Source organism: Rhineura floridana, chromosome 2 (genome assembly GCF_030035675.1).
Source record: "Rhineura floridana isolate rRhiFlo1 chromosome 2, rRhiFlo1.hap2, whole genome shotgun sequence".
Taxonomy (NCBI): domain Eukaryota; kingdom Metazoa; phylum Chordata; class Lepidosauria; order Squamata; family Rhineuridae; genus Rhineura; species Rhineura floridana.
The window spans coordinates 122,240,845-122,267,665 of record NC_084481.1 but is presented as its reverse complement, the minus strand read 5'-3'; the positions used below and the strand labels follow the sequence as shown (position 1 = coordinate 122,267,665).

The following is a 26,821-nucleotide window of genomic DNA, read 5'->3' as shown; positions in this document are numbered from 1 at the left end:
AATCAAAAATACGTTTCTGCTAGGCAGTATTTTAGCAAATAAAAAAGATGAAATATTCCCTCCTGGATCCATAGACGGTTGAGCTATCAGAACAAAAAATACTTGACATCCCCTGCCCCATATCTTCAAGTTAGTTACTGTCTATTCAACACTATTCTGAGTTAGAAAAATGTGTTAGATGGAGTGGGACAGCAGAAATTCAGGCTTAGCATTTGTTAGTGGTACCCTGTCTCTTCCTCCTTTACTATGCTAGAAGGAAAAACACTGTGAAATACCTTCAGATTACATTTCATAAGTTTACGTGAATGAATGTATAGCTTTTGGTGTCTGAACAATCTGCTTAAAGCCAACTAGAAAGATTGGAGCTAAGATGAGTGTTTGGTGCAAATAAAGAATATAATATATGCATAATAGAAACATGGTGGAATATAGAGGAGGAGTATCCGTCCTCATGGTTAAACGTGTGAAGAGATTTGATGCGATGACTGGCCCTGCTCCTATGCCATGCAGCTGGGCTAGCCCTGATGGTCACATGTCATGTAGGTGGCTGAAAAGGAGTCCCCATGTTGCCTTGTAGAGATCCCACTTTGTCTCCGACAGCCCCAAAATACCTGAGGGATTCTGCTTTGCCTTGGTTTTTATCTGAATCTGATGTGCACACCCCTAGAACAGGTGACATTCCCAGGTAAAAGACTTACAAAGATGCAGCATGCCTTACTATATAATGAAAAGGTAAGACGTCACACAGCGTGACATCAGGGGTGTGGTGCGGCAACAGGGCAGTACAAAAATGCCTTTTTGTGGCAGTGGAGCAACAGCCAAGGCAAGTGGATTGGGTGCTGTGGGTGGTCAGCGAGCGAGTCAAGGGAGCAAGCAAAGTAAGGATGGCAGGCAGGTAAGGGAGCAAGCATCAAGGGGGCAAGTGGGCAGTGAGCAGGTGAGCTAGCGTTGGGGATGGGTGGGTTGGCTGAGGGTGGGACATTTTGCAGCGAGGGTTCATTTGACTCTCAAAGTCCCCTGCCAGGGCTCCTTTACTATTTGTCAAAAAGAAAAGTGGGAAACTTCATCCTTGTCATGACTACTGGGAGCTGAATAAAATCACTATCTCCAACAGGTGTGCCCTCCCCTTATCAACAAGATGCTAGAGTGGCTACACACGGCCAAGATCTACACTAAGCTAGACCTTTGGGGAGCCTATAACCTGGTCTGGATCCAGGAAGGGGATGAGTAGAAAACAGCTTTTAAGATGCAGTACAGTCATTTTGAGTACGGGGTCATGCCTTTCGGAGTATTGAACACTACAGCGGTTTTCCAGCATTTTATGAATGACACCTTTCCAGATTACCTAGATCACTTTATTGATTGTTTATTTGGATGACATCTTCATTTACTCAGACTCCCCAGTGCAGTACAAAACGCACGTGACATATGTGTTGCAGAGGCTGAGGGAGCATCACCTGTATGCTAAGCTGGAGAAGTGTGGGTTTGATGTAACTACTTTGGACTTTCTAGGGGATCGTGTCATGCCAGGAGGGGTGAAGATGGACCCAGGAAAGGTGCGCTGCATGCTCTCCTGGACCCCACCCAAGACTAAAAAAGATTTGCAGCAGTTCCTCGGGTTCGCCAAGTAATGTAGACAGTTCATCACAGCTTTCTCCAACTTGACAACCCCCCTGACAGACTGCCTTCAAAGGCTCTGGGCCATTTCAGTGGCCCAAGGCAGCCCAGTTGGCCTTCGAGCACCTGAAAGAGTTATTATCCTCAGAACCAATATTGCAGCATGCCAACCCCCACCAACCTTTCATGGTGGAATTGCATGCCTTGGACGTGGCCATCATAGCAGTGTTGTGACAACCTGCTGAGAAAGGGTGTGGACTGCTTCCCTGCACCTATTTATCACGAAAGCTGACTAGTTCAGAGCAGAACTATCCTGTCTGGGAGAAGGAGCTATTAGCCATTTGAGATGCGTTCAAGACCTGGTGATACCTCTTGGAAGGAGCCCAGCATGAGATGGAGGTCTGCACTGACTATCAGAACCTCAAGAGCCTGCAAACAGCCGATAAGCTGAACCAACAGCAAGTGTGCTGGGCCCAGTTTTTTTGCTAGGTTTCATTTCCACATCAACTATGCTCCTGAGGCTCAAAACCACAGGGCTGATGCACTTGCCCGCAAACCTTAGTACAATGAAACCCAGCCTGAGTCCCCACTATGCCACATCATGCCCCTAGACAAGATGGTGGCTGTAGCCTGTCCCGATCTGTGGATTGAGGAGCTGTGCTTTGCCTAGGAACAAGATCCTTTCACTCAGGAGCAGGTGTGAGAGCTAAGGCAGTCCCCTCAGGACCAGACTCCGGGCTTCTCCCAGAGGAGGGGGTTGCTTTACCATTATGGGGCCTTGTATGTGCTCCCGGGGAGATCTGAGACAAAATCCTATTGCAATGCCACAACACCCTAACCACGGGGCATTTTGGGGTGTTCAAAATGCTGCAGGCCATCACACACAATTTCTGGTGGCCAAGCATAAAGCATGATGTTGAGAGATATGTTCAATCTTGCCCCACGTGCATGAGAACTAACTACGCTCCTAGGCGACCAGCCGGGTTACTGGAGCCACTCCCCACACCTGAGGGACCCTGGTGAATGCTGACCTTGGACTTTATCACGGACCTACCTGCCTCCCAGGGAAAAACTACCATTCTGGTGGTCGTGGACGCCTTCAGCAATATGCTCCATTTCATTCCATGTGCCAGCATATTGACTGCCTGAGAGACTGTGCAGTTGGTTATTCAACACATTTTCTGGGTGCACAGGCTCCCAACCAGCCTGGTCTCGGATCAGGGCCACCGGTTCACTGCCTAGTTCTGGCGTGCCCTGTTACAGTGCTACAGATTGAACTACGACTGTTTTTGTCACACCACCCCAGACAGATGGGCAGAGAAAGTGAATGCCACACTGAAGCAGTATCTCTGCTGTTATGTCAATTATCAGCAGGGTAATTGGGTGTCATTACTCCTGGCAGAGTTTGCCTACAATAATTCTGTGCATGCCTCTACCCAGCAGACTCCTTTCTTCGCCAATTTTTCTACCATCCTCGCACTTTCTCCACTCCTAACTCCACTCTGGCAGTTCCTGTGGTGGCAGAGTTTGTGCAAGAGTTTATTTATTATTTGATTTATAACCTGCCCTTCTTCCCAGCAGAAGCCAAGAGAGTTGCAGGTGATGCATCAACTGTTAACAAGAGCAACTGGCAAGGACTAAGGCTGCCTACAAGTGAGTCGCCGACCAGCACTGCCAACCCACCCCAGAGGTACACATGGGAGATAGAGTATGGCTATCTACGTGTTATTTGCCAACGAATGTGCCCTGCCACAAACTAGAGGCTAGGAGGGTGGGGCCCTTCGAAGTAGAGGCACAGATCAACCCATTAGTGTTCCGTCTATGCTTGCCTGCCTCCATGAAGCTTCACCCGGTGTTCCACTGTTTGTTGTTAACTCTGGAGGAGCCACTGGATCCCTACCGGGTGCCCGCCCCACCACCGCCAGTAATCGTCAACGAGCAAGAGGAATATGAGATCGAGCAAATCCTCAACTCCCGTTGGTGCCCAGAAAAGTTGCAGTATTTGATCCACTGGAGGGGTTTGGGGCTGGAGGATAGATCCTAGGAGGAGGCGTCAGACATCCATGCTCCAGAGTTGGTGAGAGAGTTCCATGAAGGATACCTTAGCAAACCCGAGTCTACTGGGTGGGGGAGGATTGCCATGGAGGGGGGGTGATGTTGTGAGCCCTCCTGGAGGGGGATGGACCAACGAGAATGAAGTGGAGGAGGAGAAAGACTAGGATGGCAGAGCCAGTGAGGGGCCAAGTGGAGAGTTTGACTCAGAAGGCACTCCAGGTCTGGACTTTGACAGCTCAACCCTAGTAGCTCCGGATACCCCTGTGGAGAGTCAACCTGACCAGCTGGTTGTTTCCCAGCCTGATGCTTCCCCTCTCTCTGCGCCCGCGTCACCCACAGTCTTCGCCTGTGTGCATGCTCCCAACAGTGACAGCACACGCAAGTAGGGTGCCTGCCCAGCCTTACTTAAGCTGAGTGAGGGGGGAGGGAGTAGTTGCTGAGTCAATGTCTTAGTGCAGTGAAGTTGTACCTAGTTAGACGTAGTGAGATGCTGAGTTCTGCATAAGCCGTAGATAGATTCACGAAGCGCACTGAATTGAAACTTTCTCTTACTTCAATAAAAGAAAAAAAAACACAGCTGTGTGTGAATCTATGTTCTTCAAGTTCGGGCAGGACAATAATACTAGAAATTGGTGACATCCAATGAAGACAAATGTTGGAAGATTCAAGAGAAACAAAAGAAAAAACTTCTTCACACAGTGCACAGTTAAACTACAGAATTCACTCCCATAGGTTATAGTGATGGTCACCAACTTGGGTGGCTTTAAAAAGGATTACACAGATTCATGAATGATGAGGCTATGTTTTAAATCCACTGTTGGAAGTAATATGCCAGTGAATATCAGTTGCTGGGAATTACAGATGGGAAGAGCATAGTTGTGCTCATGTCCTGAGGACTTTCCCATAGACATCTGGTTGGCCACTGTGAGAACACAATGCTGGCCTAGATGGGCTGTAGACCTGATCTAGCATGGTGGTTTTTACATTCTTTACAAAAGGGACTTCAATCCAGCAGAAGTTTCCACTGGAGAAAGTAGGGGGAGGAGATTTTTTGCTTATTTTCCCCTTTCCTTTGCCACCTTCCATGCTGCACTAGAGGATCCTCCAACCCTCCTGAGCAGATTTTCAGGATGCATGGGGGACTGCAAGGGGAAGGAGGAATCGGCAAAAATTCTCTCTCTCTCTCTCTCTCTCTCTCCATACACCCCCACCCCCACTTTCTGGAGTGGGAGTTTCCCATGAGCGGAGCTCTGTTTATGGGAGCTCTGGATGAAAGCCATGAAAAATATTGCAACAGAAAATCACAAAGAAAACTCATTCTCTAGCACAAATACAGGAGAAAAATGTAAGTAAGCATCACTTAATTCACGCCAAAGGTCTTGTTAAAAGCCAGGTTTTTAACTTGACGTTTAAAACTGTTTAGTGTTTTCGCAAAAAAGGTCTTCAATGGATATCATTCCACAAGTCTGGCACCAAGCTGTTTAGGGCTTTAAAATAAGAACCAGTTTGTAATCTATATTAGTCTCTTTTCATGTGCCTGGTATAAACATACAATTATATTGTCTTAGTTGTGCAGGAATGAAGCCTGTTGGATCATCTAACATTTCAAAAATTAAAGTTAGAGATTGCTGTTTAGACTACATTTCTTGCACTTAAATTTCATAATCTCTTATGGGTAGAAAAATGTATCAATAAATATTGAGGTGAGCCTAAAAGAAATGGATGAACAAGAATACAGCAGAGTGAGTCTTGTAAAGATTTTGGTTTTTCACAAGTTTTTATCTGAGAAGAACCACACAGAGGCATTAATCTGGATTATTTGATTGAGAAGTAGTACTCATCTTGGCAAAACAGAAGTCTCTCACCTACTTAAAATGATATTCTTATGACAATATGAATTGATCTTCAGTAGTCCAGTAGGTGGCATCAGCTTTCCCCCCTGTTCACCAATATTAGACAGTATATTAATGCAAAGATAAGATTATCATTTTTTGTACATAAAATGAAGTGAAACATGATTGGTTCCAAATTACCTTTGAGCTATTAAAACTTTAAAAAGCCTCCATTTTGTGAGAGTTAAGGTAGCTACACATGTCTTTCAAAACTGAGAAACATGAATTTACAGAACCAGGAAATCTTAATTTATCCACTTTTAAATTTAGATCATAGTGAAATTACAGGCATTGAAGTGGTCTGAGAGTGAACGGGACAGAAAACAAACTAGTAGTTCTAAAACATGGTTTCCTGTTGTGTATTGTGAAGCTCAAACCATGGTTTGGGTTCAAAACTATGGTTAGTGCAAACTCATCCTTTGACACAATGTTTGAATTGACCTTGTTCTCATGTAAAACTAAGCTAATGTGTGAGTTTCTGGAGCAAAGATTATTCCCACTGCAGTCCTCCTCTGATTCTTCTGCTGCTTCTGTCCTACCTGGGGCTAAACTATTGCTTGGTTTAATGTTGTGCAGCCCTGAGTGCACAACCCGAGCTGTGCCCCCCAATTTTTTTTGAAATTGTCTTTTTAATTTGACAGATGACAGCCTCCTGTAAAGAATGACATCTTATTTTAAGAACAAGAGCAATTTAAGAATAGGATCCTCTAAAAAATTCAATGAATAAGGCAGGGCAAGTGCAGGACAAAAACTCATTTGGAAGAGCCCCCAAAAGTTTGTTCACCCAAGACGTTCCCTGACTTAGGGTATATTTTTCATGTTCACAGTCATCCTATAACTTACAATTACTTAAGTGATCCTGGGTAAAAAAAAAGCCTGTGTAGTAATATGACCCTTGAAAACTTAAATAATAGAACGTTGTGTTACAGACTAGAGTTCACCCATTGGAATTTTCTTTGCTCTGCTTTTGAGTTTCAGTTGTGTTTCCTACCAAAACAGAAATAAAGAAATATGTCTGTTTGCCTGCAGTAAGAAGTAAGAGTTTGGTTATTCTGCATTTATTATGATGAATAGAGCAGGACTGGGTGTTTATTGCTAATGGGTGATCTGAAAAAGTATCTACCTAAGTTACCCTACATGGGTCTACATGGGTTACTCACAATCATAGTGGCCATTTTTTCTTCTTGAGTACTTGATGGCAAAGGGTGAAAACAGCCCTAGAGGAATAGAAAAACTGCTGTGTACACTATAGTTAGCTGGCTGGCTACCTAGGTTGTAACTCAGGCATGATTTCATTTTTCCAATGTGTGCAGCTCAGCATGAGACCTTTTCAGGGTTTCTGAGGAGAAAAATCAACCCAGCAACTAGTAAAAAAAATTCCAATTGCTTTCCATAATTACTTTCTAGTCAGTTAGTCCTTTATATAGGAAACCAGTTTAAAGGTTTTCTCTTGATTGTCCAACAAGGAGGAAAAGCTAAAGGTCAGGAACAAGACTAGAAGGTGAAGACCCTCAAGAAGGAGTTAACATATTTTGGTATTCCATTGTTCACTGCATCTATAAGTTAATTTTTTTCTTATGAAACAAAAAATATGCCAGTCATCTAATTCCTAGTATTGATATTAAATTTTCTTTTAACCTGACCTTTACATAGCCTATAATGTAAGGTAATACCCTCTTTGCATGGAGGAGGAGTAAGGGGGAAATCACCGCCTTTCCCTTCCCGTGGCCTGGCCCCCACATCCTCTCCATCAATGAAGGGGAGATTGGTTGGTGCTATGCACCTTTTCCCCAAATTCCCTGCCCCACTTAACAAGGAAGGCTGGCTACAGGGTTGGTGTTATGTCTGAACCCAGACCCATGTTTTGTCTTACCCCATGTTGTTGGTTTACCCCTTGTGGTTTATTTGGGGAAATCAAACAACAAGCCCAGGTTTAGATGCAGCACTGAGCCAAACCATGGTTTAGTCTGAGTTTTGTGGCAGCAGCAGCAGGCAGGGGAGGAGCTCAGCAACTGCAGTCTTTGATGCAGGATCCCACTTGATTGTGCCAAGCTATGGTTTGGCTTAGCATTGTGTGCAAACTGGGACAGTGCCTGCTAAGTTCTATGGACATTTACAAGAATTCAGGGTTGCTGATTACAACACCAGTTAGGACAGCATGACAACAGTTCCAAGTGTTGCAAGTTCCAAGTCTTGCAAGACTAAAGCAAGACTGTAAGTTGGAAAATATGCTGCTTGGGTGGAGAGAAGGTTAGTTGTCTCTGCTTCACCAGGGTTATCCCAACCAGGGTAGTTTGCTGTGAAAAAAATAGAGCACACTACTAACACAGACATAGTTAGCATTTATAGTTCCAGTGTGGCCTTCCTTCTCAGTTTGTCTAATTGAACTGTCTTTCCCCCCCCTCTGGGAAAGTGGAATAGGAAAGGCTGTGCTGTTTGCAAGACCAGAGAAGAGGATGTCTTCATCAATGTAAACATAAGTTAGGTGTGAGTGATTATAGATATGTCTGGTTGGTGCTGCTGCCTGAGGCAAGAAAGGGGAAATCAATAAATATGGCAGTTGTGCTTATGGAACATAAGGAAGCTGCCATGGGTTTATGCAGCTCAATATTGTCTATGCAGACAGGGTTTCAGCTTATGGTGCTGCTGTGAAGAAAATATGAAGTAGAGCAACTGGATGCTTAGTTCCTCCACCCATCCAAGAGTCCTGGACAAAAATCTTGACCACTGAGGATGTAAGACAATTCTAGATTGCCACATTATCAGTGTTGTTATGCTGTCAGTTAACTAAGCAACAGCTGCAGACAGAGGGTTTAGAACTAGGGTAATCTACTTTTAGTCTCCAATTGAAGCTCACTGTTTCAGCTTATCTAGAACTTCCCTAGAGACTTTCTTTTAATTACAGTACTCTGACAAAAACTCACAGTGGCAACAGGAGCCCTTGAGCTTACCGAATTACTTTCCTGTAGATGACTTGCAAAGATGTGGGAAGTCTGTCATCTGGAGCATCCATCCACTCACATGGTAAGAAACAAGAATCTACCAGGCTACTGCTTCTCTCCCATTCTGACTGAGGTGTGGCAAAACTCTTCTGCCATGTACGCGGATGCTGGAAATTAATTGACTTCATGCATCTACTATGTTCATAGTGGGTGGCTGTCTATAGTAATCTTTTAAAGATGGAACCTTCTGAAAAATAACACACACACACACCCAATCTTGGAGTTCTAAAATGTTTGTGGAACTGGTGGGTGATTTGAAGCTAATGGAGAACTTCAGCAGAATCAACTTGGTCACACGCACAGCCTAAACCAGTGAAAAGTATGTTATGTGGAATCAGGGCCTGTGCCAGGCATGCCAGGGCTCTTGGGGACCAGCCTGCCCTGGGCCCTGGCACTCGCACGCACACATGCACACCCCACCTACCTACCTTTCCTTTGGTGAATGCTGTCCACACTGCGTGCATGCCTGCCATCAACCAAGATGGCGGCCTAGGCTTTCCTAAGGGCTGATGCCTCCATCACCATCTTGGTTGATGCCACGCATGCATGCTGTGTGCTCATCCTTGCAATCAACCAAGATGGCATCAGGGGCATCAGCCACCATCTTGGTTGATGGCCGGCTTGTGCCCACAACGCAACCAACATTTATGTCAAGGGAGAGGTAGTTGGGGCATGCAGGTGGACATTGTGAGACTGCGCAGCAGTAGGGGGATGCCTGGGAGCTCCCTCTCGTGAACCACGGCAGGGTCAGGAGCTGATGCTGCCACACATCACAGAAGGGAGCACTACCCACCCATCCACCCTAAGGAGGGACCTTTCAGGTCCCCCTGGCCAGGGTCTGATCTGGCAGCCCTCTGGAGCCAGCCCTGTGTGAAATTATCATCACATGAAGGAGGATTGAAATAGGTGGTCTTTTTCCAGATGCAGAAAAACATTTTTTTCTTTTTATCTGCAAAACCTGGAATCAAAATTAATTGTTTTGAGGTTCCATAGTGGTTCTCCCCACTATAGCTACAATATTTCAAGTAATCTCCACCCCCCCCAGAACATCCAGTTCTGTAGAATATTTAAGGAAATGGAAGGAGTTGCCATAGTTATGTGTTCAGTAATGGGGGACATAGACATCAGTAAGCACTAACAAATTTGTAATTTAAAACAGAGGTAACAGAATTCCCTAGCAGCAGGTTTGCCATACTGGCTGGGGGTTGTTAAAGGCAAGAATCTATATTTTACTCATAATTAATAGTAATGTTCACCTAGAATGCATAGGAATTCCAAAATCAGTTTCCAGATCTCATACTAAAATAAAATGTGTCTGTCATCCTTTGGTGAATCAACACCCTTCCTTCCAGCCCCCCTTTCTTTAATATTGGCAGGTTCTAAAGAAACAAAAATTCTCTAGTTAACGCTTTAAAAAATAATTTCCCAAAGGTTTGGTTTTTAAAAAACATGTCATAAAAAGAGAACATAGCTTGGCCCAGTTTGTGTGTCACATTAAACAATGGTTTATTGTGAACCCACAGTGTGCCAATGCACTCAGCAGAAAAGTTCTCTCTCTCTTCCTCCCCCACTCCTGTTATTGCTGTGCTGCAGACAAAACGAGCCTGCTTGTGTTGTCTGAAGCTTAGTTTGTGGTTTCTTTCTGTCCAAACAATCCATGAGCCAGTAAGCCAAGAACAAACCTTGGTTACCTCTTGTGGTTTGTTTGGAGAAGAACTATGAACCTGGGTTCACACAGTGTAACAAATCACTCTTCCTTTGTACACACAGCAGGAGGAATGGGGCAGGAGCGCCACAGAAACTTTTAAATAGCATGCAGAAATACATTGTCATACTTTGTTTTAAATTATGATTAAATGTGGCATGTGAACCAGGTCCTTCTGATTTAGTGAGAATGTGTTATTAAAAGTCACTAATTGTGAATGGAAGGTCTTGGATTTTTTCAGAGCGCTTAAGGAGTATTTTCTTTCTGAGTTGCACTTTTTTGTAACTTTGTGGATAACAATAATTGTATAAATTATGTAGTGTCATTTTCTCCTCCTTACATGATGCTGTAAATAACATCAGAAATATGAAGAAATCAGTTCGCAGAGGAAAGAAAGTATACAGTAACTGAAATCAGAACATTGTCTATAGTTTGTGTCACTTAGTGAATTTGTTTAACAATGTTAGGAATGTTGGAAATGAAAGAACATGCATCATTCTTTGGTTTTAATTGTAGCTAGTATAAACTTTGTGCAATGTTTGCTTTAATTACCATATATGGGCTTTTGTAATTGATTGCACAAAGTGCTGAGTAATAGCATTTTGAAGGGTATCCATGTGATTTGTTTCTCTACAACTTAGCATTCTTTGTGAAGGAAGAAATCTGTGTAAACTTCATCCCCACCCCCAAGAATTTGCATGTATCAAAGACTGAAATTTTGCATGGGTTGGCAAGATTGAAATATTGGAATTAGGAAATGTTAGCATTTTTTCCAATGAGTACTACAAAGTTTTAAGCTTTCTGTACTTAGTTCTTGCAGTTTTGTCCATTTATGCAAAAATATGTAACCAGTTAAATTTTAAAAACGATCTACCATACCATATGTTTAACAATGATATCTTGCACCATAGCTATATAATAATCAAACTGATTTTTTGCTTGGTAAATGGTTTGTTCTGTTCAGAATTCAGGAAATGCCATTTAGAAACAAAACAGCAATGTTAGCAGGCTAGTAATGAGGTACACAGATACACATAAAGAGCAGACATACTTTCAATAAACATATAAGATTTTCTTAATACATTAAGATGTAGTAAATTTACACATTGTACATGCACAGCAATTAGATGTGAAGGTGTTAACTCAACAAACAGCACATGTGATCTCTGCAAAGAGATAAATGACCTCGTTATAGAATCATAGAATAGTAGAGTTGGTAGGGGCCTATAAGGCCATCAAGTCCAACCCCCTGCTCAATGCAGGAATCCAAATCAAAGCATTCCTGACAGATGGCTGTCCAGCTGCCTCTTGAATGCCTCCAGTGTCAGAGAGACCACTACCTCTCTAGGTAATCGATTCCATTGCCGTATGGCTCTAACAGGAAGTTTTTCCTGATATCCAGTCGAAATCTGGCTTCTTGCAACTTGAGCCCATTATTCCGTGTCCTGCACTCTGGGACAATCGAGAAGAGATCCCGGCCCTCCTCTATGTGACAACCTTTCATGTACTTGAAGAGTGCCACCATATCTCCCCTCAGTCTTCTCTTCTCTAGGCTAAACATGCCCAGTTCTTTTCAGTCTCTTCTCATAGGGTTTTGTTTCCAGTGCCCTGATCATCTTTGTTGCCCTCCTCTGAACCTGTTCCAGTTTGTCTGCATCCTTCTTAAATTGCGGGGTCCAGAATTGAACAAAGTACTCAAGATGAGGCCTAACCAGTGCTGAATAGAGGGGAACTAGTTCTTTATGCAATTTGGAAACTTTATTTTTGTTAATGCAGCCTGAAATAGCATTTGCCTTTTCTGCAGCCACATTGCAGTATTGGTTCACATTCAGCTTGTGATCAGAAACAATCCCAAGATCCTTCTCGCATGTTGTATTGCTGAGCCAAGTATCCCCATGAGTTTGAAAACAAAATATATCTATATTTCTTTGTGATGGGGGGGGGGGGCTCCTGTGTTCATTTCAGTTCAGGGTCTGCAAATGTAAAACTTTCATACGTAATATCCTATTTGTAATTATATTAATTGAAGAAGGTCCTCTTAAATTGAACATCTAAAATTTAATTAAAACAGGCTACTGTCTCAGCAGCAACCCAACAACAATTAATGTTCAAAGAAAACATCATAGAAATAGCAATTCAGTATGCCAGTGACATACTTATTCAGCATAATGTCTATGGACAGCTCCAGGCCACAGGCAGAGCATTGCAGAAACTTCCCTCTCCCTGGTACGCTGATGCTATAGCCCGGTAGTTAGACCACCTGCATGAAGATGAAGATAAAAGTTCAATTTCTCCTTTAAGTTGGGTGGTAGATTCCAGTTTCCTTTCATGATAGGTTGGCTACAATCAGAAACTAGATGTGTGTTTGAATTCTCCACCTGGGAAAAGTTGCTCTCCTAAGCTACAAACAGCTATAACTGGTATTTCCAGTGCAAGCCAAAACATATTTTGTGGCTGTCATGCTGCTAAAAATAATAATTTTGAATGATAATAGCAGAGATTAGTGCTAGAAATTATTGGCAGGAGTCAGCAGAACTAAGGTCTCATGTTCCAAAGTACTACCTTTTTATCACATATCTGCCATATTGGGGCCTGCCCGGTTATCCTGGCTAGGAAACAATAGCTGATTTGGATAGTGATGGGTGAAGGAGATACTCAGTCAACCCTAGCGGTAATACTCTACTGTCTTTGGCACTGTGTCCATTGTATGAATATATATGGTATGATGTAGGATGAAATTTGTGGGAAGGATTAAAAATGTCATAAGAACACATTTATTTATTATTAGATTTATATCCCGGTGCTCCTCCCAGCATAAACTGATATAGAGCTACATCAGTTCATACTTTTATTAAAAACTGCTAGTAACGGGATATGATGAGGTAGCTTGAAAGAGGAACCTTAGACTAACTTGTAGGAAGCAATGATGATTTTTTTTGCATTGCAATAATATCCACTCCAGTTTTTCTACTACATTTATACAAGAGTTGAGTTTGGTTATTTTATCTGCCTCTTGTAATAAGCCCAGAGCTTGGAAAAGTTACCTTTTTGAACTACAACTCCCATCAGCCCCAGCCAGCATGGTGCTGGCTGGGGCTGATGGGAGATGTAGTTCAAAAAAGTAACTTTTCCAAGCTCTGAATAAGCCATCTTGTGAACTGTGAGGTACAAATTGTATTGCAGTGCTTTTAAAGTACTGATGTTTTCATAAAAACTGTATTTTATTTATTATTCTAGCATATTTTGGGGTTTTAAATACTATTTCTTCATAAAGATGACCTCCTATCTGTTAACTGAAGTGTGTGTGTTTCCAAAGGGGTCAAGAGAAATGGAAGGAGAAGAGGAAAGTGGTCTGATCCAGCCTGCAGAAGTATTTGCTCCTAAAAGCCTGGTATTGGTATCCAGATTAGATTATCCAGAAATTTTCAGGGTAAAGAATCTATCATGTTATAATGTGCCAATGTACTAATTTGTTGGATATGTAATAAGTAACAGTGCCAAGTATTCTTGAATTAAAACATCCCTATGCTGTTATGGGAATTTAGTGAGCACAAGGAGAAATAACTTGCATCCTGTGCAAATGAACACTTCTCCCTATAGGTTAATGCAATGCATGCTTACAGAGGCATCATATTCAAAACCACAGAGATACCAAACAAATATTTAATGATCTCAGCATAATGTCAGGGCTGAGCCATAGGCAGTTATCAGAGTTGCACCAGAGAGTCAGAACCAAGGGACCAAGCTAGGAATCGGAGCCAAAGGACTCATCAAAGCCAGGAAAAGCTTCTTGTTAAGACAAGGTCCCAGCCCCCAAATATAGCCTTCCAATCCAGATGATGATCCAGGCTGCAAGTCTGGCAATTCACCATGGGGGGCAGTACAGACTGGTTCTAGCCCTGTCAATTCCTGTCTGCTAATATAGAATTAAAAATGTAATCTTCACAGCAATTAGTTTGATCAAAGTAATTCATTTGATTTACTTACATAGGGCAATAATGGCACTGAAGCAGCTAGGGAAAATATTTCAGCCTCACTCAGACTCCTTGCTCTAAAAATGAAATGGTTGAATGTTTGGCACAAAACTAATAAAATTATGGTTATTTAAAATATGCTATTACTTTCACGTCACTTTGAGACTGAACTCCTAGATAACTCAAGCTCAACAGCAATTACAGAGCTCTTTAACTTCAGTCCTTGGCTTTCCTCTGGAATGCCTCTGCAGGAGTTGGCCTTGCAGTCAGCGACTTTTATTTCTGACACATGTGGTATGCAAACAACAACTTTTTTTAAAAAAAGAATTACTTCCTTATTCTTGTGTCACCCAAAGGTTAGTTCTTCCTCCATCACTTTATTTAAAGTATGTATATCCTGCCTTTGTATTGTGGGAAAAAAGAAATAGACTTCCATCTAGACTTTAGATGGACTCTAGAATGTGGCAAAGAAGAGATGTGCCTTAGACACTGCAGCCACTGGTGTTTGGAGGGTTGGAAGATTTGCCTCACACCAGTTGTGTTCCCAATTACAGTTAACTTATTTTCTTAGGATTCCAATTGTCAGGTGCCAAAATAGCAGCCTGAAAGGGGTGAGGCGCTTTGCTTGTCAGTTTGAATTACTTTTTATACCATTATAAGCCAGGGGTGGAGAACCTATGGCCCTCTAGATGTTGCTGGAGTACAACACCCATCATTCCTGACCAACTGGGCCAGATGGGAGTGATGTCCAGCAACATCTCGAGAGCCACAAGTTCCCTAGCCTTGCCATAAACCATATATTTCAGGCAATCTGCCATAGAAAGACAAGCCTTAATCTGAATTACCACGTCAGGAATTCTGATTTCCTTGGGTATCTTGTATTCCTATAGAAAGGCAGAATATAAATGTTTTCAATAATAAAGTAAACCGCCCAGAGAGCTTCGGCTATGGAGCTGTATACAAATGTAATAATAATAATAATAATAATAATAATATAAAAAGACTGGTTAATTTTTAATGATTAATACTGAAATAGAATAGTCTGCTGTATGGTTAGTTTATCTGGATGTATACACCTAAAAATGTATATATATGTGCATAAATACATGAATATAAAAAATAATAATGATAAAGCTATACAGCCTTCACTCAAAGGAACTTTAGATCTTAGTGTTGCATTTTCATTAAGCAAACTTTTTCATGTTAAAGTGTTCTTAGTTTGTATCCTTATACTACAAAAGTATATTTTCCAGTAATTATTAGTATTGTCTTTTCCTTATGTTGCAATTTTATATGTTTCTATTTTGTGTTTTAGGCTTGCCTTGGCTTGGTCTACACTGTGTACGTGGACAACCTGAATGTTCCGTTGGAGAGTATCATTGCAAATCTCTGTTCATGCTTTGTCCCTGCTGCTGGAGGGTCACAGGTAAATAGGAAAAAAGGGTATTTATTCAGCTAATTTGATTTATGAAGAAAGCAAAAAATAAATTCTTCAAATATTTTGATTTAATAGAGGATCATAGTTCAGTTGAGTATGTCCCAGTGGCCTGTCTTCTAAAGAGAGCAAGAATTCCATTTCACCAAAAAGTCAAAAGGTTAATTTTGTCATTGCAATTGCCTGTTATAGAGCATAGTATCAATTCAGAAACTTTGCTCAGAGTTCAGCCTTTATTACTGGTGCATACAAATATTTCTTTATGTTGTTTTACTTGGTTTGCATTAGGTATTTGATAGGGGAGCTCTTCTCTTCTTCAAACTTATTGAATCAATTCTGATGTAGTTCAGGGCTTCAGTGGTCCTACCACATAGACTTCTGTGGTAATGCAGATTTTTATGGAATATAATAAAGATGAAATGAAGTTTTAAGACAATCATGCTCTGTTGCATATTGGTAATTTACCACTTATGATGAAAAATATCTGCACAGAATTCATATATAAGTATTGGCCATTCTGTCTTGATAAGGGCCATCCAGTTGCTAAAACAAATTTCAGAAGCAGGGTGTGATGGTGAATACCCATTTTCCCTTCCCGTTTCCCTACTGTTGCCAGCATACTCTGCTGACAGCAACCCGAAGCACAGAAATGTTGGGAAAGTGTTACAGGGGAGCCAGTGGAATTTCCTTGTCATTCTCAGAGTTAGCAGACGGAACTGAAGAATGAGTAGTGTGTTACCTAGAAAGAATGCCAGAATTTCTTATTCCCATTTCCCAGCTACTTAGCTTCATTCCAAACTCCTGCTTGTGCATGTCTGAAGTTAAATTAGTTTATATAATTATTGAAATAGGTGCTGATGTAATGTGTGTACTTGGCTAATCAACGATCATACCATATCTGTGCTTACTCTTAACACTCATGCTTCAGTCCCTGCTCCACACCCTTGCTCTGGAGTACATGCTTTGCATGCAGAAGGTGCAGTCTTGGCATTTTCAGTTAAAAAAGGATCAGGTAGCAGGTGATGGAAGAACTACTGCCACTGTGAGTTAATTTCACTGGACTAGATGGACTAATAGGTCTGACCCTCTTTATGGCAAGTTTCTGGGTTGTATCCAGTTGCACTTGCATGACTTTCACTCACACAATGAAACGTTTTCTCCTTCTCCCCATGCCTTCCCCCAATTGGTTCCGGAGGGTTGGGGTGTATGGGGTGAGGAGAGGGAGGGAAAGTTCCATTGCCCATGCAGAAGTTGTTCCGCAAGTAGAATGATTTTGTTTAATACCATGCTGAATGTTTTTTCTCAGTCAACTTCTCCTGCAGCCTATTTTAGTAGCCATGAATCTCTGTGTACTTCCCTGTCACTCTTGCCTTCACTTGCTCTACTGTTGTGCCCCATTCAACTGCCAAACAGGCTGACTTAACTGTGCCACTATTCAAACGCCTTCTAGTTTGCTTTCTTCTGCATGCTCTGTGGACTCTCTGACTGGAATGGACAGGCATTTTCCCTTTTCTTTCATATCTATGGAGTTGAATCCACTTTTATTACTAGAAGTTGCACTCACAGCCAAAACAGACAACACATCTTTGCATTATTGCATTGGATGTGACTTGTTTTTCTTTTTTTCTTTTTTTTTTAAGCAGCCTTGGGAATCCCTATTCAGGACTGTGCCATATGGGTATGTCTGTGTACTAACCCCTTCTCTCCATAGTACCAACAAAAATCCCTCTTGAAGCTGCTCTTTTCCTCAGAAGAGGGAAACTGATATTAGTAACAGTGACAGTGATTTTCATTGGGGTTATGGCACAGGAAGAAAGAGCTCTGTGGTCCTAATATTGACCAACCCCTCCCCCAGCAGCTGCTAAGTCACCCAAAAGTCCATTGGACTTTTTTTTGTCCATCTGGGTGTAGCTTTGGGGAAGGTAAGCCACAGTAAAAGGTTCGTGATGTGGAGTTTCTCCAAAACCTAGTGGGAAGTGAGAAATTTCCCCACTCCCTTAATGTTCACTATGATAGACAGAGTACTCAAGAGATGGGTCTCTCAGTTAATAGTAGGTGTCCAGGAGAGGGACAAGTGTTATGGCACTATGTTTGCATTGACTGCCTATATGTTTCCAAGCTCAATTCAAGGTGCTGGTTTTGACCTATAAAGCCTTACACGGCTTGGGACCAGAATACCTGATGGAACGCCTCTCCCGATACGAACCCACCCGTACACTACGTTCAAGATCAAAGGCCCTCCTCCAGGTGCCTACTCCAAGGGAAGCTCGGAGGGTGGCAACAAGGGAGAGGGCCTTCTCAGTGGTGGCCCCCAAATTATGGAATGATCTTTTTGATGAGGTGCGCCTGGCGCCAACACTGTCATCTTTTTGGTGGCAGGTCAAGACTTTCCTCTTCTCCCAGGCATTTTAGCATGTGTTTTAAATTGTTTTTAAAATATGTGTTTTAAATTGTATATTTGTTTTAATGTTTTTGATTGCTGTAAACCGCCCAGAGAGCTTCGGCTGTGGGGCGGTATACAAGTGCAATAAATAAATAAATAAAATATGTGAGGCTCAGTGTGGTTATGGGACTATGTGAGGCACTATCAACATGACAGCCATACTTGGGGACCCCAAGTTTGTATGGCAGTGAGTAGTATGCAATTTAAAATACATAGGTAACAGTTTGACTTACGATACATCTGATGATTTTGTTTAATACCATGCTGAATGTTTTTTCTCAGTCAACTTCTCCTGCAGCCTATTTTAGTAGGCATGAATCTCTGTGTACTTCCCTAAAAACGGTCCACCTCATATTGCATAAGCAGTAATAGTGTATTACAATGTTTTTCTACAGAAGCTGTTTTCCCTAGGAGCAGGAGACAGGCAGCTGCTACAAACTCCTTTACATGATAGTCTTCCTGTCACAGGGACTAGTGTGGCTCTTCTGTTTCAACAATTAGGTATGTCAGTTTTTGGATTATTGTAATATTTTGTCATTGTTTCTAAACTGACTGCTCAAGTGCAGTGGCAACTTAGTTTTCAGTTCAAAACACAATGTGTTGCTTTTTTGTGTATGTCCTAATGGTGATCTGAATGTAACTTGTGTTTTTTGCTGCTGCATCCAGTGCGTTTACTGCTTGATTGACATGTTCATGTCATACCACAATAGTAGCAGAAACCTATTTTGCTATCTTTCTTTTTGTCTTGAGCTGCTTATATCTTTGCTCTGCAAACCTGGCTTTTCTTTTTTAAAATAATTTGAAGTTCAAAATATCTCTTTGCAGCTGAGAAATTAAACCAAGTATTTTTAAAAATTAATTAGTCATGGTGAGGATATTGCAATAAAGTGACAAATAAGAAAAGTAGCATATAGGGAGAGTGAAATACACACAATGTGCAAAGTTTTCAGTGAAAGCAAATCAGTAAAGCCTGGTTTTTGGAGAAAGGACACACAACAAATCCTCTTGGAGTACACCTTTCAAAGAGAAAAATTGCAATGGCAGCTTGTCAAGCAATGAAGCTAGATATTTTTTGTACTTGCGTGAGGCACATATAGGTTTATGCAGGGCACCCTCAAAGCAATGCATACTTGGTAGCAGGAAATGCACAGATGAGTCATGTTCAAGCTTACAGTCTTCCATCGGAGCAACTTCCGCCTCTGAATCAAAGCACAGTTCCTCCAGCAGCAAGCTCTGGATTACCTACCCAGCCTGTTCAGACACCTTACACAAAGTAATAATGGATGTTGTTTGGTTCTTTTATTGTTTGTTTGTTTTGTTTTCTTGATTTATTGTATTTATTGTATTTATACATTGCTTGTTTTTTATCTTTTTGTACACCGCCCAGAGAGCCTTCGGGCTTAGGGCGGTATATAAATTAAATAATTAATTAAATAAATAAATATAGTGTGCAGTGATACTCTGTGCACAAAGCCTTTAGTCCCTTACCAACATGTACTCCCATCTTCTGGAGTAAAGTGCAGTTATAGCATTTCCTTAAGAGATGCCAAAATTATCTCTTTCGATTCATAGGAACATGGGACTTGGAGGGTACATGTGCTCACCCTATAGTTTTCCTTTGTTACTTTGGACAACAAAAATTCAGCTTGAGTGACTTGACCAAGTAGGGTTGCCTACAGAGCACCAAGAAAGAAGCACTCTATGAGTGCAGATTTCTCTTTTCTATCTTATTAGAAAGTCATGTGACAGTACTAATAGCATTAGGTAGGTAACTATTTGTTACAGTGGATTTCAAGGCAAAGAGGGGATTCACCCCCACCCCTCCAAAACAACCTCCAGTTCTTGCTGGAAAAATAATGGCATGTACACCTGAAAGCTTTCTGTACTTAGTACTCAGTTTAATGTTTCAGCACAAATCCAAAAACAGTAATAAAGGGTGTGTGAATGTTTACATAGGAATCTGCCTTATATCAAGACCACTGCTTTATTTACCTCAATATCGTTGACACTGAGTTGGCAATGGTTCTCCAGGGTTTCAGACAGGAGCCTTTTCCCAGCCTTACCGAGAGATGCCAGGGATGGAATCTTGGACATTCTTGCATGCCCCTCCCCCAGTATATGGCTACCTGTGCTGATGTCACAGTTTTCTCCGTCTGCCATGCAGTAAATTAATAGAAAAGCAAATGGATAACATAGATGCTGTGAGGTTTCTGCTGTGTTGAATGGCCATTCACAGGGGGGAAAAAAAATCTCAGCAGTCATGCATGTTCTTAGAGTCGGGGCAGAACAACATGGTCCATAATATGTTTTTTTTATTAGGCTTTCTTTTATAGCGCAAAGCAGCTGTGGGTAAGTTGTGGAAGGCTGAGTGGAACTCTGGCATTTCCAGCTGTTTGTCTACTCACCCTTCCTTCCTGTTCTTCTCCCCATGGGTTAAAAAATACAATTCTCCATATCTTTTCTCCAGGAGGTGAAAAAGCAGTATGATTTTGAACAAACAAATGGCTTGCAAAGAAGCAGTTAAAATGCCCTGTTCCACTCTCACTAGCCCACTGATGGATCTGAAGCCATCAGCACCAGCTTTATACTATTTTTAAAAAGCCCTTGGGATGGAAAGAACATGCACAAAACTATACTTAATGTCCTTAGTCTAAGGTGAAAAGCCAAAGTGATGTAGGAAATACATAATGTTTTGTTCACTTCTACAAAAATGTACTGAGTAACAAGTTTAAAACTTCCACTAACTTATTTCTGTCTAATTATGTTCTTGTTATATAGTTTCACTGTAGTTTTTGAGCCACTTACATAGGAATACTGAGACAACCAAACTTTTTATTATTATTATTTGAGAAAGTGAATATGATGAGAATATCTCCAAATCTCACCCATGCGCTAGACTGGAAACCTTCATTGTGATGGCAAAGATGTTGCTAAAAGCAAGCATATTAGGTATTCCATGGTCAGCGAGGACATAAATTTTAGTGTACACTAAGTTTAAGCAGACCATTTGCAACAGAAACTAAATTTAGGAAAGATGTTTAGTGTACTCTATCACAGCCGACTCGTGGTTCTGCTTCTGTTACAGATTGCTTTCAAATGTTAAAATAAACCTTATGCGGGAATGAAAGACTGGAAAATTTTGAAACAAGTTTCTCAGACAGCATGAATACACCCAAAGCCACAGAAAATTCATGTAAGTGGTTGGAGTTGGAAAACTAGCTACCCTCAGGTCACAATACTGACAAAGCAAATTGTAAAGTATTGTTATCTAAAGCCATGCTCTGGAATGTTGGAAAGACTCTTGGCTTAGACTCCCTTTTGCATAATTCATCCTCAGTGATTGTCGATGAACACAAATGAATTATTGCCTCCTAGCACTGGCATTTTTCTGGGACTCACCCAACAAGTTTCATACAATTTTGGAGCTGGAGGATAGAGGCAGTGCAGTGTTTACAGAGAACCTTCAGTAAGCTAGGAGAGCTACTTGGCATATTGCTGAATTGGCTTAGAATCCTTTTGAAAATATACACATGTAAGACCACGGAATGTAGTTCTTAATATTATGAATGAAGCAGTGCCTTGCTCATTAGTATTTGGAGTCTTGAGATACATGTTTCTTTACTGCTTCATTCACACATTTAAAGGAGTGCATTGATAAGAATCTACCTTTGCTTGTTTAGATGAGAGGGGCTCCTTTCCACCAGTGTTGAAAGCAGTTGACCAGGGCAAGAGAGGCTTCATGATCTGGTTTACTACTTTCGTGTCCTCTCTCTTGGAGAGGAAAGAGGAGGAGGAGGAGATGCTAATGTTAATATTACATAACAGAGCTGATTGAAGAGCTTATTCAAACGAGTGGCATCAAAATCATCAATATTATAACAAAACAAGCCACAAACATGCCTTGTTTGCCTATAAGTATGATAGAACTATGTTCAATGTTGTAGAAAATTGTAATAAGCTGGAGCTCAACAAAGCCTAACATATCTTTGGATAAACTGGAGATCTAGGCCAAATCTCTGTCAAGCAGACATGGACTAAGTTTTGAAAGGCAAGAATTCTAGATGTGCAAAGATCTGGAAGTGATGATCTCTTTGCAGATGCCTATGATGATGATGATGATGATGATGATTAAATTTTATTTGTACCCTGCCTTTTGGCCAAAAGGCAGCTTACAAAAAAATAGACAAACATAGGTATAAAAATACAATATAAAAATACAATAAAAATACAATAAAAGCAATATAATTTACAAAAATTAAATTAAATAACAAATAACATTATAATAACAAATAAAATTAAATAACAAATAACATTATCATTATCGGCACTGCGAAGAAAGAGGAGGTGGTGTTAGCAGAGGTGGCAGCTCCCGAGAGGCAGAAGGGCGACAGGCGTTTGTTATTGCTGTTTCAATGTTGTCTTCCTCTCCATGTCCTTGGGATTGCTTAGCTGCTGCTCCCTGGGCTTCTGCTGCTGGTGGTGGTGATGGTTTATGTCGGGGGGGCTGCGAGAGCTTGGGCTCAGGGACCTGGGCCTTGCCTGCTGAAAACAAAGATGGCTGTAGGTGGATGCTCATTATTTGTGTCCTCTTGTTATGACGCAAGCACAAATCCAAGGTGAGATCTGGTTTGAGGCTCAGGGTGTGCATAGGAGAGCAGAGCGCTGGTGTTGCTTCAGCCTGAGATGCATGGCTTTCAACTGAGGAGGAGCAACATTTGGGTGGATTTTGTTTTACTTACAGTTTTCTAAGATATTGGTGCAGGAAGATAAATAATACAGCAATGAATCCCTGGCTTTTGTTATGAGCCAAGTGAAACAACAGGTTATACACTTGACCCAACCCTCAAGAGCAGTTGTTCCCCGACTTTCTTCCCCCACGGGCCACTTGAAAATTGCTGAGGGTGTTGGCAGACCACTTAATGATTTTTCTGCCTTTTGTAGCAATTGTAACGTGCTGCATTAGATGCTGTATGATTTTTAATTGCACTTTTATTGCTTTTTTATTTCTGATATGTTCCATAGAATTCACATTGTAATACAGCAAAATACAATATAAGAAATAAAAAAGCAATAAAAATACAGTTAAAAACCACAAATCTACAGACACATAGCAGACCACCTGAATGAAGCTTGCAGATCGCTGATGGTTTGCGAACCACAGTTTGGGAGCCCCTGTTGTAGACTAAGGTGGTAAAGTGTGGCTAGTGTGTACACTTACAGTTTTCCATCAGGTGCACTTCTGTTTCCTCTGCCAACTTTATTTTCACTCTGAATTACTGATGATCAAGCTATGCCAAGTTATCTGGCTACAAGGGTGAAGAGGCATCATGTATACCAGCCTTCCACCAATCTGGTGACCTCCATATGTAAATCTTACTACAACTCTTACTAGGTCGTGTAGGCAGTAGTCAGTGATTATGGGAGTTATAGTCTAAAATATCTGAAGGACACCAAGTTTGAGAAGGCTGATGTAGACAATATACTCTGAGTAGCCTCATTGCTGTGAACAGGTGAATATGGGAAATGACAAGATCAGTGTTTTCTAAGAAAATGTTGCTTTCCAGACTCCTTCCCTTCTTCCACAGTAGCTATGAAACATACTTATACATTCCTACAGATAGACATTTTCAGAAATGTTTGTCATATCTGACCTTTCATAAATATGAATTTTTAATTATAATGTTTATTTATGTTTTCCCCTCCCCTTGGAACCAAACAATTCAACACAGATAATACAATTACAAATAGGGCTGAGCTGAAATGTATATGTATAAGACAAGGGAATTTGTGAAAATCTTCATGAGTGTCAGAGTGGCCCCCATCTCCACACTTTTTGTGAGTGGTTTTGTAAGAGCTGTAAAAGAGTTCAATTATTAAAATGATCCCTGATTGACTAGGATCACCCATGAGATCAGTATAGGACTGTTTTCATCACTCTGGTGCATTCGAGATGTTTTGGCCATTAGCTCCAGTCAGAATGGCCAGTAGTCAGGCATGCTGGAGTTGTAGTCCAAAACATCTAGAAGGCTCCAAGTTAGAAAAGGCTGGGATATGAATGTATTACCCATGCTCTAAATGTGGTTCAGTTGCCATTGTGACATCAAAATATCCAGTGTGTTAATCCTGATTCTCTGGGATCACTCACTCAAATAAACATGTAACAGAGAGGGAAAATGATATGAAGGGGGGGGTGAAGGGACAGTGGCTGTGAATAGTTGTGAAAAGGCACAGAATTATTAAGCGTTTTCCAGAATATGTTTGGCCCTCCATAGGTACTTTCGAGGTGAAAAGTAGTCTGGCTGGCCATTTGCTACCAGGCCAAGTTCAAGGTTCCAGTTTTGGTGTACAAAGCCCTACACAGCTTGGGACCAGGATACCTGAAAGACCGTCTTATCCCTTATATACCCAGTCGATCACTGCGCCCTGCAGGTGAGGGCCTCCTGCAGATACCACCTTATCAGGAGGTCCGTTCTGCACAACATAGGAAATGGACCTTTTGTGTGGCAGCACCTACCCTTTGGAATTCCCTCCTCTTAAATATTAGGCAGGCGCCATCTCTGTTATCTTTTTGGCACCTTTTGAAGACTTTCCTCTTTCAACAAGCCTTTTAAGTTGAAACCTATCCCAGTCCTTGTCTGTGTTGGAATTGCTTTTTAATATATTTTTTAAAAACCTTTTAAAACAATATGTTTTAACCCTTTTTTAAAGATGTTTTTAAAGCTTTTAAAAATGGTTTTAAAGTTATTTTGTTTTAATGTATTTTAAGGTTTGTTTTTATGATGTTTTAAAGTGTTTTTAGTGCTTTTGTTTGCCGCTGTGGGCTCCTGCTGGGAGGGAGGGTGGGATATAAATAAAATAATAAATAAATAAATAAATAAAAAATAGTCAAAGAATACTGAAAAAAGTGAATTATTTGGGAGTGTTCTATGAGCCCCCAGTTCTGGGAAAATGTTAATTCATCTTTCTCAGACATTATGGTGTATGTATTGCTATAATTAGTAAAATATGATTGGTCAGATGTGGGCTGTTTGTCTTGGGCAGTATTATACGATCTCTGTTTGTTTAAGACTCAGTATATCCTTCATGCTTTTTATAATATAATCTGTTTAAACTCAGACAAGCTTTCAGCTCTCATTATATTTAATTCAATTCAGATGTTAACGTACCAAAGATTGCTTATTTGAAATTGATAACAATAACACTGGATTAATAACTAGTCTTTTATACAATTTCTGCATCATCTCTCTCCCCACCCCCTAGGCTTTTTAGTGCAGACAGATGAATTGTTAAATTAGGCTGGAAAGGCTTGCCATGGAATGGTGGAACTTCATTCTTTATCCCATTCCCTCTTTGTTCTAAATTAAGGCCCTTATCCTAAATATAAAATAGTTTAGTAGAAGGCTAGTTATACACACCACTATGGCACAGCTGCTCCATCTGTTAATATCTGAAATCTCTACTTCCCCAGTGGTTCCTGGAGGGCATTCAGATTCAGATTCTCAGGATGGCACCTCCCACCGGCGCAACAGGTAGGGTCCTATCTTCTAATTACCTCACCTAGGGGAAGGAGCCATCCCGTCCTCCAGACCAGCCCTGCCTTTTGCGGTGGATGGTCAGGGTCTGGCTGAGCTCCATAAGAGCCAGCCTGTCTTCTTTTCTTAGATTTCTCACCTCTCTTTCCCCTTCTTTGTTCTGGCTAATCCTGTTATCTTTCTCTTAGACTTTTCCCCCTCCCTCCCCCTTCCCTCACCAAACTCTTTAGATAAGGACGGGGAGTGTGAGAACAATTAGAGGGCCTAGGAGCCCGCCACAAGGGAGTTAGCCAGCGGCGCAGCTCGTGCCTGCTCACCTAAAAGAAGAGGCATGGAGGCGGCAGCTGGCCATTGGCAATTCGCGGCCTCTCCTTAAATGGAGGTGCAACCACGTGTAGGAAGGCAGCGGTGAAAGGATGCATGCTCTGGCTTTGCCGCGAAGAGTAGCAGGAAAGGCGGGAAAGCAGAAAGGCAGGAAAAGCCGCGCTATGCCACTACACCAGTTTAGGCCTCTCCTACCCCCACCATAGGATCGGAGGGCCTGGTAAAGTTCACCTGTGATGGCTAGCAGCCACCTGGAAGGGCGTGAATACGCGCAAACTAGCGAGATTGTCCTGCCCAGAGTGAGACTCACATGACGGAGATGAGGATGGAATCAATTCCTGTTTTATTGAAGTTACATTGAAGGCAATACGTTTCATAGGCACACTATGCTAGCTCACTGCAATCCCTAACTAGGCTACCTAAGTAAACTCTGCAGCGTGTGAAGGAAGTTGAGTCAGCACCCCTGTCAGGGGGGAGCAGGCTTAAGTAGGAAAGGTCTTCACCCTTAATCTCTGACTCCTCTGAAGGACCGCCCTCTGACCGAAGCGCTTCTCCCGGCATCTGGCACGCAGCGAAAGGGGGCATGCCTCCGCTGGCTAATCCAACAACACAGCCTTGATAGGTGCTGACTCGGCTTCAGGAGTTTGGGAAGTGCTGGACATGCCAAGGGGGGAGCTCGGGGGAATGGAGTTGGCGTGTGCGCCAAGACATCCCCCAACAGCTCTATGGGGGCGTCTGGAAGCTGAGCACGGTCTTCTTCGGCAAGAGAACTGTCCATGGGAACTGGCCCAGTGTCAAACGCACCCACTCCCGCCTCTTCCTCAAAAGCAAAAGTCTCAACA

At 41.8% G+C, this 26,821-nt stretch overlaps 1 protein-coding gene across 6 annotated transcripts in view; it reads left to right on the top strand.

The window, feature by feature from the left end:
* Nucleotides 1–26,821, top strand: part of SBF2 (SET binding factor 2) — a 473,611-nt gene that overhangs the window by 211,045 nt on the left and 235,745 nt on the right. For 5 of the 6 annotated variants that reach the window (XM_061610391.1, XM_061610392.1, XM_061610390.1 and 2 more), the window contains 3 exons: nt 13,588–13,701; nt 15,561–15,671; nt 18,519–18,624. In XM_061610391.1, the coding sequence (XP_061466375.1) occupies nt 13,588–13,701; nt 15,561–15,671; nt 18,519–18,624 (331 nt within the window). Of the gene's footprint in view, nt 1–13,587; nt 13,702–15,560; nt 15,672–18,518; nt 18,625–21,244; nt 21,317–26,821 lie in introns of those variants that run through there. The other variant, XM_061610395.1, reaches the window with a different exon arrangement.